General features: G+C 40.9%; 1 protein-coding gene across 5 annotated transcripts in view; it reads right to left on the reverse strand.

Moving 5' to 3' along the window:
* The window catches only part of TBC1D8 (TBC1 domain family member 8), a 117,537-nt gene that overhangs the window by 75,837 nt on the left and 23,963 nt on the right, over positions 1-17,737 (reverse strand). For 2 of the 5 annotated variants that reach the window (XM_077482643.1, XM_077482644.1), the window contains 3 exons: positions 12,167-12,310; positions 5,199-5,317; positions 1,386-1,614 (listed from right to left, as the gene is read on the reverse strand). In XM_077482643.1, coding sequence (XP_077338769.1) covers positions 1,386-1,614; positions 5,199-5,317; positions 12,167-12,310 — 492 coding nt within the window. The remainder of the gene's footprint in view (positions 1-1,385; positions 1,615-5,198; positions 5,318-12,166; positions 12,311-17,737) is intronic. The other 3 variants (XM_077482646.1, XM_077482647.1, XM_077482645.1) reach the window with 2 other exon arrangements.

Here is a 17,737-nt window from a genome sequence, read left to right on the forward strand (position 1 = left end):
GAAACAGCCACACAAGGATCAAAATTTGTCTGGTTCCTGGTGAGCCGGCTGAGTTTCAATTTATGTATGGCCAGCTTTAGAAGTAGCCTTGCACCTCTTTTCCTTTGTAAAGTACAACCCCATTGCAGGTTATACAGCTTGTTTGCAGCCTTGGAGGACCAGCTTCAATGTATTGTTCACAAAAGTGACGGATTAATTTGCTCACCCTCCCCCATTTTTTTTTCTTCTTAGGAGGTATTGTTTGGGAGATTCACATTTTGCCATAGGGCTACAAACTGGCTTCCCTATACTCACATAGAGCAGTCAGGTGTGTTGGTGTATGGTCATCTCTCTAGGCGATTTAAATGAGAAGTACAGCCAAAGCCTTTTGGGCTATATTTCTCCTATGGATCACAGGAGTGCAGTTAGTTCTGCACTCCTGTGACCAGTTTTCAGCTGAATACAGGATCTGGGTGCTTCGGGATACACCCAGAAGTCTGGATCGGCACTTGGCTCAGCCAGCCACTCTGACCCCTCCACAACCCAAGGGGCAAGAGCAGAGAGCCGGAGACTGACAATCCTGGCTCTCTGTTCAGAGCACATGGGGGGAACTAAGCAATCAGTGATGTTTGATCGCCTAGTTCTCATTGTAGGGGGAGAGAGGGGAGTATAAATGTTTTTTTTTTCAGAAAGCCCTACTTCTCTTTAAAATTTTGGTATTTACACGAGTGATCATTTGTTAAAAAAAAACAGCATGACTGCAAGAATTCTTCTGAATTCTATAAGAAATACATTTACCACTAAGCACATTAAAAGAAACTGGACATAGCCTGTTCACAGGTTACTAGTATACATATTGATATATGACACACAGGGCTATATGAAATTGCAGTCATACTCCTTGGATGCCAGGAAACGTATTTGTATGTGAAAACTCACTCTTCTTTGCCAGTATCCCATGTGTGCTTGTCCAGCTAACAGTGTATTTGATTTGAACATTTTCTAATATAAAAACAGCTCGCTGGAATACATTTTTTTTTAAAACTTACCGGTTTGCAGTTTTTGTCATGCAGCCAGCACCCACGACATTTTATTGCATTTGAGGAAGTAAAACCTGCTTTATAGCTTAGTAATAAAATAATAATATATCACAGCGCATAGGTCAATACTTACACAAAGTCTTACAGACATGATCAATAGATGATGCACTACACCACAAAAACTCTAAATTGCACATGGAGCCATATATCAAGCCAAGGTTTGCCTTGGAAGCAATTGTCATTGAAAATATCTTATGTTCTGCAGGACTATACACTACTGTCATAAAACAAAAAGCAAGTGCTTTTTACACAAATATATATTAATATATTTATATTATTTATAAATATATTTTATCAGTTGCTTACATTCTTTTCCCAGAAAGAAGGAGTAGAAACATATGTGGTTGATGCTTAGGTACAGCCAGCCCTGGCGTGGCACTCGGCCTTTCCAACAGCAGCATGAATAAAAGGTCACCAGCTTCTCTGCCTCTGGAAAGTTGAATCTGCTCTCAAACCTCACCAAACCCTCACGGAACTTTTCAGGATCTTCCTCCTGTTCAGCCACCCTACTGCTAGCTTCCTCGGCAATGAGACCCTATGCAAAATCAACAAAAAAAATGTGATGTACATCAGATTTGTAACAAACAAATTAAGCTATTTAGCATCTATAAGACCTAACAATTCAATAAAACCTGAACCACCAGCACTGTTCCTTCCAGCTCAAGCACCATTTTAACTAAAATAAAGTTGGGAAATTTTTACTTTAGGAAAGCTGCTTTTGACAGCCTGCATGCATTTGTTGTTTTGCCTTCCCTGTGTGCTATATAGAAAACAATAGGAAGTTGAAAAATATCTAGACCAAAAAACTTTCCCTGTGACACTGCGCTATCCAAAAAAGAAAGAAAGCTGCTAACACAATCACAAGGATAAAACAGTGAATAATAAAACAAACCAAAGTGTAGCGCTTAACAAAGTTATGAATAGTCTAGTTAGTGCATCATCATACAGTTTAACCAAAACACCTTAAGTGTGACAATTCTTGAAAACTTGCATAGAAATAAAAAGTACAGTCCAAACGAATAAAAATAAATTAAAAGTCTCTATGTGAGGAGTTGATCCAGTCCAAACGTGAAATACAGGTCACCATCCACCTTCTTAAATGAGACTAGCATGCAGGCACCCTGTGATGTTCCCGTCACCTTTAGAATTAAAGGCTTACCGGATAGTATGGATCCAAACGAATCTATATTCGAAGGATCATACAAGCTTATGACTTAGAAGCCAAAATTTGCAGGTGTAGATTTTCAAGGAAGTATCAACTCAGACTCCTCATAAAGTTGTCCCAACTAGTAGTTAAATCCACATCAGTATACTCCAGCTCAAAATGTTGAACTCATACAAAGGAAAAATAAGGAGCCACAATAGTGTAAATCCGTTTAAGAGAAAAAAAATTTAATAAAAAAGTAATGAACTCACATGTAACCAAAGAAATCAAGCGCTTAATCCATAAAAACAGTGCTACAGCAGTAGTCCCGACGCGTTTCGTCCTCTACAGACGTCATCTACCCCAGATGACGTCTGTAGAGGACGAAACGCGTCGGGACTACTGCTGTAGCACTGTTTTTATGGATTAAGCGCTTGATTTCTTTGGTTACATGTGAGTTCATTACTTTTTTATTAAATTTTTTTTCTCTTAAACGGATTTACACTATTGTGGCTCCTTATTTTTCCTTTGTATGAGTTCAACATTTTGAGCTGGAGTATACTGATGTGGATTTAACTACTAGTTGGGACAACTTTATGAGGAGTCTGAGTTGATACTTCCTTGAAAATCTACACCTGCAAATTTTGGCTTCTAAGTCATAAGCTTGTATGATCCTTCGAATATAGATTCGTTTGGATCCATACTATCCGGTAAGCCTTTAATTCTAAAGGTGACGGGAACATCACAGGGTGCCTGCATGCTAGTCTCATTTAAGAAGGTGGATGGTGACCTGTATTTCACGTTTGGACTGGATCAACTCCTCACATAGAGACTTTTAATTTATTTTTATTCGTTTGGACTGTACTTTTTATTTCTATGCAAGTTTTCAAGAATTGTCACACTTAAGGTGTTTTGGTTAAACTGTATGATGATGCACTAACTAGACTATTCATAACTTTGTTAAGCGCTACACTTTGGTTTGTTTGAAAAATATCTAGCCTCAATGTTGCTTTGAAGCAAGGTGTTATTCCAAAGAAATATTGAGTAATCACATGAACACTGAACTTTTTTTCATTGTTCAGGAAATAGTCTTAAAATATGCCATCAGATGTTATTGGCAATAGATCATTTGCACTCTATACATTGAACCTCTATCAGACAATAAAAGCAGTATAAAATTCAAAATCAATTGTAATATATTTCAAACTTACCTATCATTAGATGTGGTGGCTGCATTTGTTTTCTTTTAGTTTTTTTTTCCCTTTTCACCTGGTGATCTGGCCAGTAAATCACCTCCTGTGTTAGAGTGCCCCCGCTCTGAATGAAGGAGCGCTGGGGCACCTTTGGACAGCAGCATTGTCAGTCTGGGGGAGGGGAGTATTAGATGTACTAGCATATTTAGATACACACAGGCCTGTTTCACATGAGATTCAGCTTGTATAAAGCAGACCATAGATGGTGTGAATCTCGGCCGATTCAACAGGGACTGGCCTTAGACTTGATCCATGTATTGAACCCAAGTCGATCCATCAATTGACTTTAGTACAACCAGCATGTCAGATTTTTACATGCGATTATTGCCAGCCGCTAGCGTTGTCCCAGCAGGGACGGTTAAATACCCTGCCCTGCCAGAACACAATCGTTCCATGGGGGGATTCCCCCATCAACACTGACTGTGTTGTGGGTGAAATAAAGCGATTTTCTTTCCTACAACCTTTCCTACAACCCTGGACTCTGAACTGTTCTTTCAGACCCACATCCAATCCCTGTCCAAATCATGCCACCTCAACCTCCGCAAAATCTCCAGAACCCCTTTTTAACCAATGACACCACAAAGCTTGTATTTCACTCCCTGGTCATCTCTCTCTACTAACAACGACTTAGAAAGTCATCCCACAACTCTACCCCCCAGCTACATCACTAACCTGGTCTCAAAATATCAACCAAACCTCTATTCGGTCCTCTCAAGATCTCCTACTCTCTTGCTCCCTTGTCACCTCCTCCCATGCTCGCCTCCAAGACTTCTCCTGAGCTTCTCCCATCCTTTGGAGCTCCCTACCCTAAGCTGTCCTACTATCTCCTAATCTATTCTTTTGTAGATGATCCCTGAAAACCCTTTGCTTTAAAGAAGCCTATCCTGCTTCTAACTAATCTACTGTGTTTTTATTTTATCCTTCAGCCCATCTCCCAAAGTTATTCCTTTTTATATCACTTGACCCTCTCTCTTAGGCTTGAGTTTAAGAGCTTTTGGCTTTTTTTTTTGCCAAAGCTCCTAAATTCGACTCCATAAAAGCCTATGTATCCATGTCCACATAGGCTTTTACAAGAGTTTAGAAGCTCCTGCAGTTAGGGGAGGTTCAACCTCCCTCTCCTGAGCCTGGAAACATCGCGTTCAGGATAAGAACGTTTTGACGCCGGCAGTCAACCTAGTCTGCGTGTACACGAGTCCTTAGATTGTAAGCTCTACTGAGCAGGGTCCTCTGATTCCTCTTGTACCAAATGATATTGTAACGTCTGCCTTCATTTTGTAAAGCGATGTGCAAACTGTTAGCGCTATCTAAATCGTGTATAAAAATCATTTATATTTGCTTTTGGGATTAAAACGGATTTAAAGTGTCTGCAAATTCACAGCTTGAAAAAAATATAAGAGCAATCCTACAACCTTTCATCAAATGTGCCTTATTTTTATAATCGCACAACCACCACTATAAAATAACAGTTTCTAAGTGGGGTAGTGTCTAAAAACGAAGCTCAGTATTGCAAGTACAGCTTAATCATTAATAACTTTCTCCTTAGCTGTGTATGGAAAACAAAGACTCCAGTCATGAAAGAACAAAATGAAAATGAAGAGTTACCTCTCAAATAACCTATATTGCCAATTATATGCCCATATATAAGGGTTACATTTCTCTCTATGGAGAGACAGAAAGACAGACAATTCTCTAGACAGATAGACAGACAGAGATAAACCCTACCTTTACTTTTCCCTTTACAAAATTAGCTATGTCATCTTTGTTGTCAAACACTGACAAAGTGTGAAGCAAGTTCTGTTCCAGCCAGTCCCAGTGCTGTGTGATCTCCTCCATTGTGGCCCCTGGTATGATAAAACACAGGCTTGGTTCCTAGTATTGACATATGGCCTATATGAAAATGTACCAACATCAGAAACACGATTATGGGATGTGTAGTGCAATGTGCTAAGCATACAAACTCGGAGTACACTAAAATACGATTGGCCGCTATGGGTTACTACACTGTGATGAATAAGCAGCATGTATTCAAGGTCTATGTAAGCCCATCAATGAAAGTTTAATATTTGCTACGGTTTGGTCTCCTAAAAATCACCTGTTGATCCTGTCTGATATTTAGCACCAACCTATTTCTTGTGTTCACTTGCTATGTTTTCTCAAGGGGGATAATTAGCCCTCCATGCTCTTATCGTGGACCACAGAACAATTAGTGTCTATGTTATTGGAAATAGGATGGGGGCGGGTTTGAGTAGTTTAATAAAAAACAATTAGGCAGGGATGACACCACTCAGTCCAACACAGTGCTATGAATTGTCAGCCCACAACAGGCTTAAGGCTGGCCATAGCGGAGATAGATTTTTTTTTTTTTTGTTCAACCAGCGGGTTGAATAAAAAAAGAAATAATTTTTTTTTTTTAAAACTGACCCGATTTTGCCATCCACAAATTTGTGGTGGATGGGGGATGGGGGATTCCTCACCGCTGTTTCTTTGTATGCAGACAGCGGGGAGACTTCTGGACCATCAGATTACACAGATCAGCACTGCAGTCTATAGCCTGTGCCACCGATCGACTGTAAATTTCCCAACAGGGCAGTCTAACAGACATTAATTGGTAGATCAACTTCTGTTTAACCACAGTGGCCATAAATGGATCAACTTTCGGCTGCTCTTTGCTGAACCAGAGTTCGATCCACGTATGGCCAGCTTTAAGAGCAAACTGCATTTCTGGCAGATCAACGGGTATTTTTCTGCACTTGCAGAGTCTTAAAAGAGATATAATATGGGAGTTTTTCTTCTTTTAACATTGGTGACCTTTTGCCCTGCGGCTAATCGCGGTAAAAAAAACACTTGAAAACGCTACGCTCAGGTGTGAATGCAGCCTAAAAGCTGATCACAAACAAGCTAAAATGTTCTTTAGATTGTATTTGTCATTACAATAAAATGGCAAGGCTAGGTTGACTTTTTTGTTTCTAAATTCCAGCTCCCCTATCTACTAATTTTCATTAGCAAACCTCTGTTGCAGAAAAATAAAAGCTTTCTTGATTTTTAGAACAAGGCCTTACCTGAGCACCTGGTGTGTTACATAGAAAAGTTCATGAATTCCTGGTATGTAGATTTGGGAAATGAAAACCAGTAAGGACACAGTAAGCAGTTCACCACCTGACATTTAGCACACACCCTTCACCCATCAACTATGTTTGCACGGCATCCCTCCAGGCATGCATTTGCCTGGCTTGTCAATGTAGGTTGCCACAGCCGCTATGTTTGCAGGTCCCCAGCGTCCCTCTAGATGGGCCCAGCAGTAAGCTAAACTCTCTGGTGCCAAATGCAGCCCGTGGGTTGGACACCCCTGATGTAGTGCAAGGGCCTCCCTGACCACCTACTCCATAGTTTTGATAAAACTAAAGGAAATTGTACACATATTGCACTACATCAGGGGTGTCCAACCCACAGCCTGCATGCAGCCCCAGAGTATTTAACATGCGGCTCAGGTCCGTCTGGAGGCACGCCGTGGATGCCGTGCAAACACAGCAGCTGTGGCAGCCTACACTGACAGGCCAGGCAAATGCACGCCTGGAGGGATGCAGGGGATGTATGTACCAATGAGGTCAACTGGTGAAGTGCTGTGTCTAAGCACACGTTCACATTGGGCCAATTTGGCATGTTTAATCGCATGTCTAATCAGCGGCTATTGCTGCCAGCGGCACCGTCTGAATGTGTGCAACACCGCACGTATTCCCAAAAGTAGTTCCTGTACTACTTTTGGCGACTTTGCGGCAATTTGAATAGGCGGGTGCATGAACAAGCACAGATGTCCGTCAAATCAAAGTTGGACTGCACTGCCGTTTTTAAATCGTGCAAGTTCATCTGAACGCGCATGATTTCCAACCTGCATCAGTGTGAAACTAGGCTTACTGGTGGTCAATTCTCAAATCTACATACTAGAAAATCATGAACTTTTCTATGGAACACACCAGGGGCACACACAAGGCCTTGTTCTAAAAATCAAAGAAAGCTTTTATTTTGCAGAAACAGAGGTACATTAATGGTATATTGGTACATTAAAATGAAAAAACTATCTAACTAATCTGGAACCAACTTAAGCGTGGATATGAATATAATATTGAGGAGCAAGTCAGTCCAACCTACTAGTTTAGTCTGCAGATGCCTTAATAAAAAGGTTTGAGAATGTTAGGGGTCATTAGCACTAATGGGGAACTGGTTTCGGGAATTTATCAGATTATGCAAATGTACTGCAACAAAGTACAGCTAGCAAGGCCATCACACAATAAAATGGTTTATGACAACTTAGATCTGCATTTCAGAAGATTTTAAAGTTGTAAAAACAGAGCAAAGAGAGACACAACCAATACATTATTCTGAAATGTAGCAATGCGATTCCTCACCATTGACAAAGAAGTATAAAACCATTTTACTTTAGCATGATTGGTAAGGATTTAATCTCAACCAATCATAAATATAGAGGTAGAACAGCCATTCTCCAACAATGGCCCGGGAGCCTTACGTAGCTCTGTCCTCTCTCAGAGGCCTCTCACAGTAGCATCCTAGCAAACTCAGCTTGGAAATAACACACAATAGCTGTACTGAAGATCTTGTGCTGGTCCAATCTGTGAACTGAAAGACTGTCAAAGTACGTGCAAAAAAGGTGTCTGCACTCCAATCTTCAGAAGTATGAATGTTTTAATCGTAAAAAAAAATAAAAAATAAAAAAAAATCCACGCATTACATCAATAGACCACAATACAACAAGACTATAGCAGCATTGTTGTTTCATGAACCAAATCACTTAATCGTAACCAAGGTTATGATCGAGCAATTTGGTTTGTAAAACATGTTAACCTTGCTGCTATAGTCTTGTTGTATCGTGGTCTATTGATGTAATATGTGGATTTTTACGATTAAAGCATTCATACTTCTGAAGACTGGAGTGTGGTCACCTCTTCAGCTTGTAAATAACCTGCCCGTTACTTACTTACTTACTTCTCATAGGCAAAAAAAGCCATGAAAAAAGTTCTCTACTGAATATTACACACTTTTATTAACCACTTGGCGCCCATACTACGTCTATTGACGTCATGGGCTTTCGGTGGTTATATCTGAATGATGCCTGAGGCCACAAACATCGTTTTCAGCTGGCGATTCCCTGCACCATAAGAACGATCATAGCGGCTGTTCCACCGCTTGATCGTTCTTACGGTCGGCGGGAAGGGACGCTCCCACCCTCCCACCGCCCTTCCGGTGCTTGTACCGACTCACCGCTTCCATCGGTGAGTCGGTGACCGGATCTGCCGGCCCCTGCCAGTTACCATAGAAATTTCCAGCGGACCAGATCGTCCCCGGAGTCTCTATGATCGCTCGGAGGCCGGGCGCGATGTTATGACGTCACTCCCGGCCTCGGTATTCAAATTAACGGCACCGATTTGGCAGGGAAGCCAGGATCGTTTTTTTTTTTTTCCCGGCCTAGAGGTGAGATATGGGGTCTTATTGACCCTATATCTCACTGTAAATATGTCCGATCGTGCCATATTCCTATTACAATGGATGTTTACATTCCTTGTAATAAAAAAAAAATTTTTATGACTTTTATTCCTAAGTGTCAAACTAAAAAAATAAAAATAAAATTAACAAGAAAAAAAAAAGTAAAGCGCCCCTGTCCCCGTGAGCTCGCACACAGAAGCAACGATCACCATTGTATTCTCTAGAGTCTTTGCTAAAAAAACATATATAATGTTTGGGGGTTCTATGTAATTTTACATGTAGGAGAGAAATGTCAGAATTGGCCTGGGCGTGAAGTGGTTAAACTTCTGAACACTTACTAATAAAGGCTTTTTCATACATTGGACTACTCACACACTAAGCAGATTGGGATCATGCGCTCTAGAAACACTGCAAATGGCAATAAACACATCTAAAGGATTTTTCATATCTAAGTAAAATATTTTAGGTAATGCTAACAGTCATCTTTTTCCCCCCAAACAGGCCCTTATAACCTATTGCACGTTATTCGTTGGAAGACATCCAATAGCAAAAGACATTTAGACAATCAGAGATACACGAGTCCCACATAGTATATTTCCAGACAGGCGGCCAACTGGCTAAGAATTTTCCAAACAGGAAAATCTTTGAACAAAACACAATGAATGTCATCAATTCTAGAGAAAAGAAAAGGATATAGCCAGACAAGTGTTAGGATCCTTCTGGGTAATCTGGGTAGACAGAATGCTTGTACACAACTTCAGTGTGGTTTCTTTCCACAGTCAAACAAAATATCTGGATAAGCAAGGCTACCTAATGATATAGCCATTTTTGATTATGTAGTAATGTAGCCATTGCTGGCCCACTATGGTCTGGTGAAAATACTTTTGTATCACTGAGGCCTCGTTCATACAGATGCTGAGGTCTGAATACCATAAAGGGGCCGTTTGCTTTTGCATCTCTAGCCCTTACACCATAAATGGGCTGAATGTGTATGTGTCCCTGATGCGGTGTCTGACGGATATAGCAGTTCATCCTAATGCGACGGGCGTGTGGGGAGCGGTCCCGACACAGACAGCGTGCAATCGGGGCAGCTCATCCGGGCCTGCATGCTGTCGCATTAGGACAAGTGGCTGTGTCCAGGCAGCTGCATGAATGTGCCATCTGCATGCAGCACCTGTCATCTAGAGACACAAACAAGCATGCTGTAAATGAATGTCAGAAAAGTTTCAGAACCTTCGCCACACTTGTTTCGTCAGAGACTCGGAAATCATTGATGCCAAAAAACAGGATAACATCTAGAGAACTAGCGTTCTCAAAGAAAAGTTAATTTTCTTTTCTGATGACAGTGTCACTTTAAAGTGTATTACCACTTTTGCAGCCAAATTGAAATAACACCTACTTTCTATTTGTTACATGTTCAAATTCTCATAGTATAACTTAACAAAAATAAATTACAAAGTTCCCTGCTTACCTTTTTTATAACTTTTATTTTTTTATCCTTAACCACTTGCCTACTGGGCACTTTCACCCACTTTATGTCCACGCCTATTTTTAGTGCTGTTGAACTTTGAGGTTGAATTCATACTATTGCGAATTGGATGCAGGTTTCCTTGCATCCAATTCGCATGTCAGGAGATTGTGGCTGGCTCACTATGGAGCCAGTTCACACATCTCCAGAGTGGCTCTTGGTCCGTCCAGGTCTGAATTCAGACACACTGGACCCCTGCTGTGAGCCGCTCAATACTGCGGTGTAAACACAGCCTTAATGACAATTGCATGGTCATGCAACACTGTACCCAAAATGACATTTTTATCATTTTTTTAAAACAGATTGAGCTTTCTTTTGGGTTTATTTATTGCTAAACAAAAAAAAAAAAAGAAGAAAATTGTGAAAAAAAACAAACAAAGTTTTTCTTAGTTTCTGCTATAAAATGTCATTTTTCTTCTCTGCTGTGCACCGATGAGGCTGCACTGATCATCAATGCCCTGATAATCAGTGTAAACAATGTACTCACTGTTCCCTCTCAGACTTTCCAGTTATTAACTCTCCATGCTATCGGTGTGTTAGGAAAGGAATACCGATAACTGGCAAGTCGGTTTACATGTGACCAGCTGTGACTGGACACAGCTGACCACATGGTAAAGGGTAGCTGTGATCGGCTTTATACTCCGATCTGTCCTCAGTTGTGTCCAAAGGACACAGTGGTCACAGAGCACTCACATTGCGTGCCCCAGGGGGCAAGTGGGAGGCGCGCACATGAAAGGACATCCATGGTGGTCCTCCCAGGAGTTGCCATCTTTGGGTTAAAGCATGGGTAGAAACAAGTTAAAAAAAAAAAATCTTCCCTAGCTTTTTCCTTCTGCATAATCTTAAAGAGCAGGCTACGGAGATTTAGGTTTACCATAACTGTGCTGGCAGATCTTGATTATCAGTAAAGTAGATGTGCAAAATGTCTATCTTCACAAAGTTTTCAAAATCTCAAGGCTTGGGTGGTATATTACATTTTAATGCACAAAAAATAAATAAAAAAAAATAAATAAAAAGTGTTCCTACATCAGTCCTCTGACGTTGGAAGCCATTTTGAACAGTTTCATGCTGCCTGTAGAGTCCTATGTATAATCCTGCTTCAAAAAAAAAAAAAAAAACTAGAAAAGGTAAGAAAAAGTTTTAAAATGATGTTAGATATGTTTTTTGTGTGTTCCTATTCACAGAGCATAAGTAAAATTTGACAGCAAAAGTGTACATACACTTTAAGCAGCCAAGTCTATTAACTGGCAATTCTTAGGTTAACTTATTAAAATACAACACTAAAACCCTAGTACTGAAAATTATATTTTTCATAACCTTTGTACTTTAATAGATAAATGCAGTAGCCCCAGCTATCATTTAAAAAAAAAAGAGCTTAAAAAAATGCATTCATCAAATACACCGAATATTGTACATCTCTTTATATGATTAGCAATGCAACACCTTCCACTATTCTGAGGTGGTTTTTCATATTTTTACCACACAATAAAAGCATGTCTATTGTCTTCTACAAATTGCATTTTTCCAGACTTTGAGCAACCTTCGGTATTAGTGAATGAAGTAATTAGTGTTGAGTCACTGCACAGCAATGTTATTTCCAGTTACCTTAACATCCATGGCCATGCAGACACACAGCACGTTTTGAATCCTGGTTCTGAAAACTCACCAATTGCTAGGGCCCAGTACATCTCTGACTCACCACAAGCAATGCTCGAGTAAACTTGACATCCAGGGACCTGAAGCAATATCCGGAATGGGGCAACACGGGCACTGGAATCCAACACGGCATCCAGGGCACCCACCAGACGACCTGTAAAGCAAACAGGATTACGTTTTAAAAATGGTATATTTCCTAAAATGTCATTTTAGTCTACTTGTCATCTTAAATTTTAAAACTCTAGTAACTGCCAGCCTATATTGAAACCCATTCATTTCCTTCTGTGACGCAAGGGAGTCACCCTCCTCTTACCGAAATAGATCTATTCTATTTATGTATTCCTCAAAGTACTATTCCTTATAAACATGCATGCTACAGCAAACTGCTTTGTTACAACAGGTGCAGATGATTGAATATGCCTAATAAGTGTAGATTTAGATGGTATCTAATAAGTGCTTCATTGTTTTAGATGATCAAATTGCAAACAAGGCGGCTGCAGCTGTCATTTTTAAACACTAGCATGCGCATTTCATTACACTAAAACAGTATTTATAACCAAGACAGAAATAAGCACTGGCTTTATTAGTGTACTAATTATCATAAGGAATTCCTAAAAAAAAATACTTAGAAGACATGCAACGGATAAGACACACAAGAAAAATTCGTTTTTATTTATTTATAAAAATGGGTACATCAGCAATCTCACAGTGCAATGCAACCAGACCATCCCTTAGGCCCCTTTCACACTGGGACATTGCGGGCGTAGGCGGTAAAGCGGCGCTATTTTTAGTGCCGCTTTACTGGCGGTATTCGGCCACTAGCGGGGCAGTTTTAACCCCCGGTAGCGGCCAAAAAAGGGTGAAAATCGCCCACAAAGCGCCGCTGCAGCAGCGCTTTGTCGGCGGTATAACCGGCGATGCCCCATTGATTTCAATGGGTAGGAGCGGTGAATGCACCGCTCCTTCACTGCTCCAAAGATGCTGCTAGCAGGACTTTTTTTTACTGTCCTACCAGCGCACCGCTCCAGTGTGAAAGCCCTCGGGCTTTCACACTGGAGTGAAAGGAGTGAGGTTTTTTCTCAGGCGCTATTTTTAGCACCTGAAAAATGTTTCAGTGTGAAAGGGACCAAATGGTCATATATAGAAAGAACGCTCAGTGGATTGCGGCACAAAAATTTATTGAAATGAAAAACATACAAATAAAACGTATCAAAAACATTCCATTATATAGTTACAGTTTCGGGCTATATTGCTAGTGCCTTTCCTCAGAGATTATATTATAGATAGATAGATAGATAGATAGATAGATAGAGAGATAGATAGAGATAGATAGAGAGATAGAGATAGAGATAGATAGATAGATAGAGATAGATAGATAGAGATAAATAGATAGAGATAGATAGATAGAGATAGATAGAGAGATAGATAGATAGAGATAGATAGAGAGATAGATAGAGAGATAGATAGAGAGATAGATAGAGAGATAGATAGAGAGATAGATAGAGAGATAGATAGAGAGATAGAGATAGATTTTTTTTTTCCCCTAAAATGCAAATTTGAACAAGATATCCAACATGCAGAGCTACCGTAATCAGATTTCATTGTTCTTTGTTTTTAAATGATCAATATTAGCTCATTGACCCCAGGGGATTAGACACTTTATGGAAAGGCTATGTATTTTTGATGTGTGCGGTTTAAAATTATTTAAAATGAGGTAGCTTGAGACTTTGCAGGAGGATGTTCACCAGATATTCACCAACGCTGAATCAATCACTGTCATTTAAAACACATGTAGCAGGAGGGTTCACCTGCAGTATTTGTTTGAGGACTGTCAGATTTACTGCTTCATATATATGCCCCTAAAGCCGGGTACACACTGGCTGAATGTTGGGAGACATTTGCTGGTTAAAAAGAAAAATGTCCGACATTTGGCTCGTATGCATGTCAGTCAGGCCGGCTTCTGTGGGATGAGCATGCTGGAAAACCAGCAGCCGACTGACTCCCCATCAGCGCTTTCAGCCAGTGGCTCTGCGGTTTTTATTTTTTTGCGCTATAAACAAAATTTTTTTAACTTTTTGCTACAATAAATATCCCCAAAAAATACATCATTTTTTTTCCCTGAGTTTAGGCCGATACGTATTCTTTTACATATTTTTGGTAAAGAAAAATATCACAATAAGCGTTTGATTGTTTGGTGCAAAAGTTATAGCGTCTACAAAATAGGGGATAGTTTTATAGCATGTTTATAAAAAAAAAAAAATGTGTTACTAGTAATGGCGTTGATCATCGATTTTTATGGTGACTGCGACATTATGGCAGAGACATCGGACAATTTTGATACTTTTGGGATTATTGCCATTAATACAGTGATCAGTGCTAAAAAATTGCATTAATTACTGTAAAAATGTCACTAGCAGCGAAGGGGTTAACCACTAGATGGCGCTGTAGGGGGTTAAGAGTGTCCTAGGGAGTGATACTAACTGTGGGGGGGGGGGGGGCTGTGCTGATCAGTGACAGTGTCATTAGAACAGGGAGATGCTTGTTTACATTAGCATCTACCTGTTGTTCATCATTGCGAGACAATCGTGGGCATGCCCGCGGGCTACAGAGCTCCTGGCGGGAGCGCGGGCCCTCAAGCCGCCTATTAAAGGGTAACATACAGGTATGTTAATTTGCCTGTATGTGCCCTTCTGCCACAGTATATCTGTGTGAGGCTGTCACTGTCAGGAAGCAGTTAAACAAGTCTTCCTTGCTTCCCTAGTGCCATTCCAGTGTTGCCAACCTACCAGATTGAATTTTACTGACACAAAAATTTACTGGCATTTCCAAAAGTTACAAATTACAGTTTTAAGTGCAAATTTCAATATTTAAGCTGCAAACAAGTACAATATGCAATTAGCAACATGATTAAAGGTAGAGACAAAAATATATTTATTTTATTTTTGATAAAGTAAGTAGCTCGGGTACAGGACTCAGAAGGGCAAGAACTTAGAATGGACAGCAGTATACAGCAGCACAGATGACGATGACACCTAACCGACCCAACACGTCCCCTCCTGAGTCACAGTGACAGTCTCTCTCGACACCAGGTGGCCCCTTCAATCCACACAGCACTGACAGTCCCGCTTGCGGCTTGCCTTGCTTCTGTCCCGCAGACCCAAACATAAGGCTCTGGCCACTCTGCTTGGCTCCCTTGCACTAGGACATCACACGACACACTCAGGCACCACCTCCACCAGGACCACGCCGGCACAGCGCGAACACACTGTAGCAGGCACACTGTAGCGGTCTCGGCCGGCTCCGGACCGGAACTGTGCATTTGCAGTTCTGAACCGAGCGTCACAGTCATCTTTTTTACTGTCAATCTTTTCCTGTCACTGGCAGGAGAAAAGTGCCCGATTTTTACTGGCTGGCAGTAAAAATACTGACGGTTGGCAACACTATGCCATTGTTTGAATGTGGGAATAGGAAGCAGAGCACATTTTTCCCCATACCTGGAGTTTCAGGTTTTTCTGATAACATAAGTAGTGATCTGGGGAGCCAAATTGTCATAATACAGACTGTTTGTGTGTGTTTGAGTCACACTACAGGTTTACCTTATCACCTTAAAAATGCCCAAGCACTTCCTTGTCCCATTACAGCCTAAGGAAGAGATCAACTCCTAAACCTTAAACACAAACATGACTATACAGCATAATCAGATTATACAAAATATGCCGCGGTACAATCCACAGATTTACTGAGTTCTAGTCAGAAAACCACTGTAGTGCAAACAAAGCAATCCACTGTGGGGACATTTAATCTTAACTCCAGACAACAGCTAAATACGCATTTCAAATAAATGAATGTGTCTTACATATCTGGATTTTGGATACCGATTAGCAAGTCTTGTGAGACAGGCAACAAGACAATAGCCAGGTCCTGCCCTCTCTGTGACCACCTACCCCTCGCCCCCTCTCCATGCACGTGAAGGCATAATGAAGTAGCAGCACAATGATGAAGTAAACCATCATCCTCCTGTTATGAAGCTTCCAACGTTAGCCTGACAGCACTGTGCATAGAAATTCCAAGCTGTAGCTAAGCACACATTTCATGATTTATAATTTTTCCCTAATACAAATAAATACCTTTTCTATACAAAAATGGAGTTCAGATTTAAAACACTTGATCTTGCGTTTAAAAGGGACATCTGTAGCCTTGCTGTAAACTAATGTAGCCGGGGGAAAATTACAGCACCTGATTTTTCAGACTTGTCTCCTGCTGTCCCAGACTGTTCTGTATCCCCCTAGTGCTGGGCTTGGATTACTGACATCACATTTTTGAGCCTAAAGAAAAGCATTGTGGGAGCTGTAGTTTTCAGAACAGACATTGCGGATCTTGAGAACTGACCATGGACTACACATCCAAGCAAGCCATCTGCTCCAGCGGAGAATTGTGGGAGAGACAATAAAGGGTTCTGCTGACCAGGCCCACACTCTCTTGCTTCCTGGATCCCATTGTGTGAGCACAGTCTCGTTGCTGTGTGAGGAGACCACGGCCTACCATGCAGTGCACAGGTTACAGCTCCAGCCCCAGAGGGTCGGGGCATCACCCGCTACTAGGACAATTGGCAGAAGAGCAGAACGTAAAGGATCCTGCTGCATCGCTGAAGCAGCAGGCCGATTGTCACCTCTGTTCGTCTGCAGCAAGCAGAATCGGTTGATTATCCTCTGTGAGATTGTTGAAATTTTACTGTATTGGTGAGAGAGTATTTACCTACAAATTTCACAATCCGCTATTAATAATACACTTTGAATACTGTGCACAGACAACACTGCCTGGATTACATAGAGGATTTCTATAAGACTGAATCAGCCACTTTATTGTGCCCACTATTGCTTTGCCACATTAAGGGATTCTGGTGTTAAGAGCTCCAACCTGCTGATGAAGACAGTAGCAAGGCCTTGCATCATTACATCGCTGTTCATTACTCTTAAAAAGGGACACGTCTCTAGTAGCTATAGTACATTGTCTCATTAGGATAAAAGATACTATAGGCCGGCCTGGGGTTCCCCTTTAGTCAAAGTAATACCTACAGCAATCAATAGCTTGCTTGAGGAATCCGTTTATTACTGTACACATTGGTATCAATTACTTGTTGTTGCTAAGTGTTATCTATCTGCTTTCAGAATTGTTTCAACCGAGTCTTGGCTATTTTAATATCTCTTCTCTTGACTAAGTAAATCTGAGAGAGCTACACAGTTTGAAGTGTGTCGGTGTGTCATTTATTGTGCTATTCCACTAACCCTATTGCTAGGTGTGCCAGCAGGGGCTGAGAGGATTTTCAGGGTTTAAAGGGCAGAGTAAAGGCCTGAACAAATTCAAGTGGCTCCTAGGAGGGTAGCGCTACACTAGATTCATACAAACACATAGCACACAGTGCAAAAAGTTAAGTGGTAGAAAAGTAACCTACCAGTTCATATTTAAATTGTGGAAAACACCTAAAAGAAGCCACAAGCTAAGAGCATGAAGATAAAGACCCTCTGCTACTATGCCTAATCTTCCAGCAGGCAGATGGAGATCATCAATATTTTGTCAGTTT

This window comes from Lithobates pipiens, unplaced genomic scaffold (genome assembly GCF_037356315.1).
Source record: "Lithobates pipiens isolate NorthernLeopardFrog02 unplaced genomic scaffold, aLitPip1_a1.2 Scaffold_16, whole genome shotgun sequence".
Classification (NCBI taxonomy): domain Eukaryota; kingdom Metazoa; phylum Chordata; class Amphibia; order Anura; family Ranidae; genus Lithobates; species Lithobates pipiens.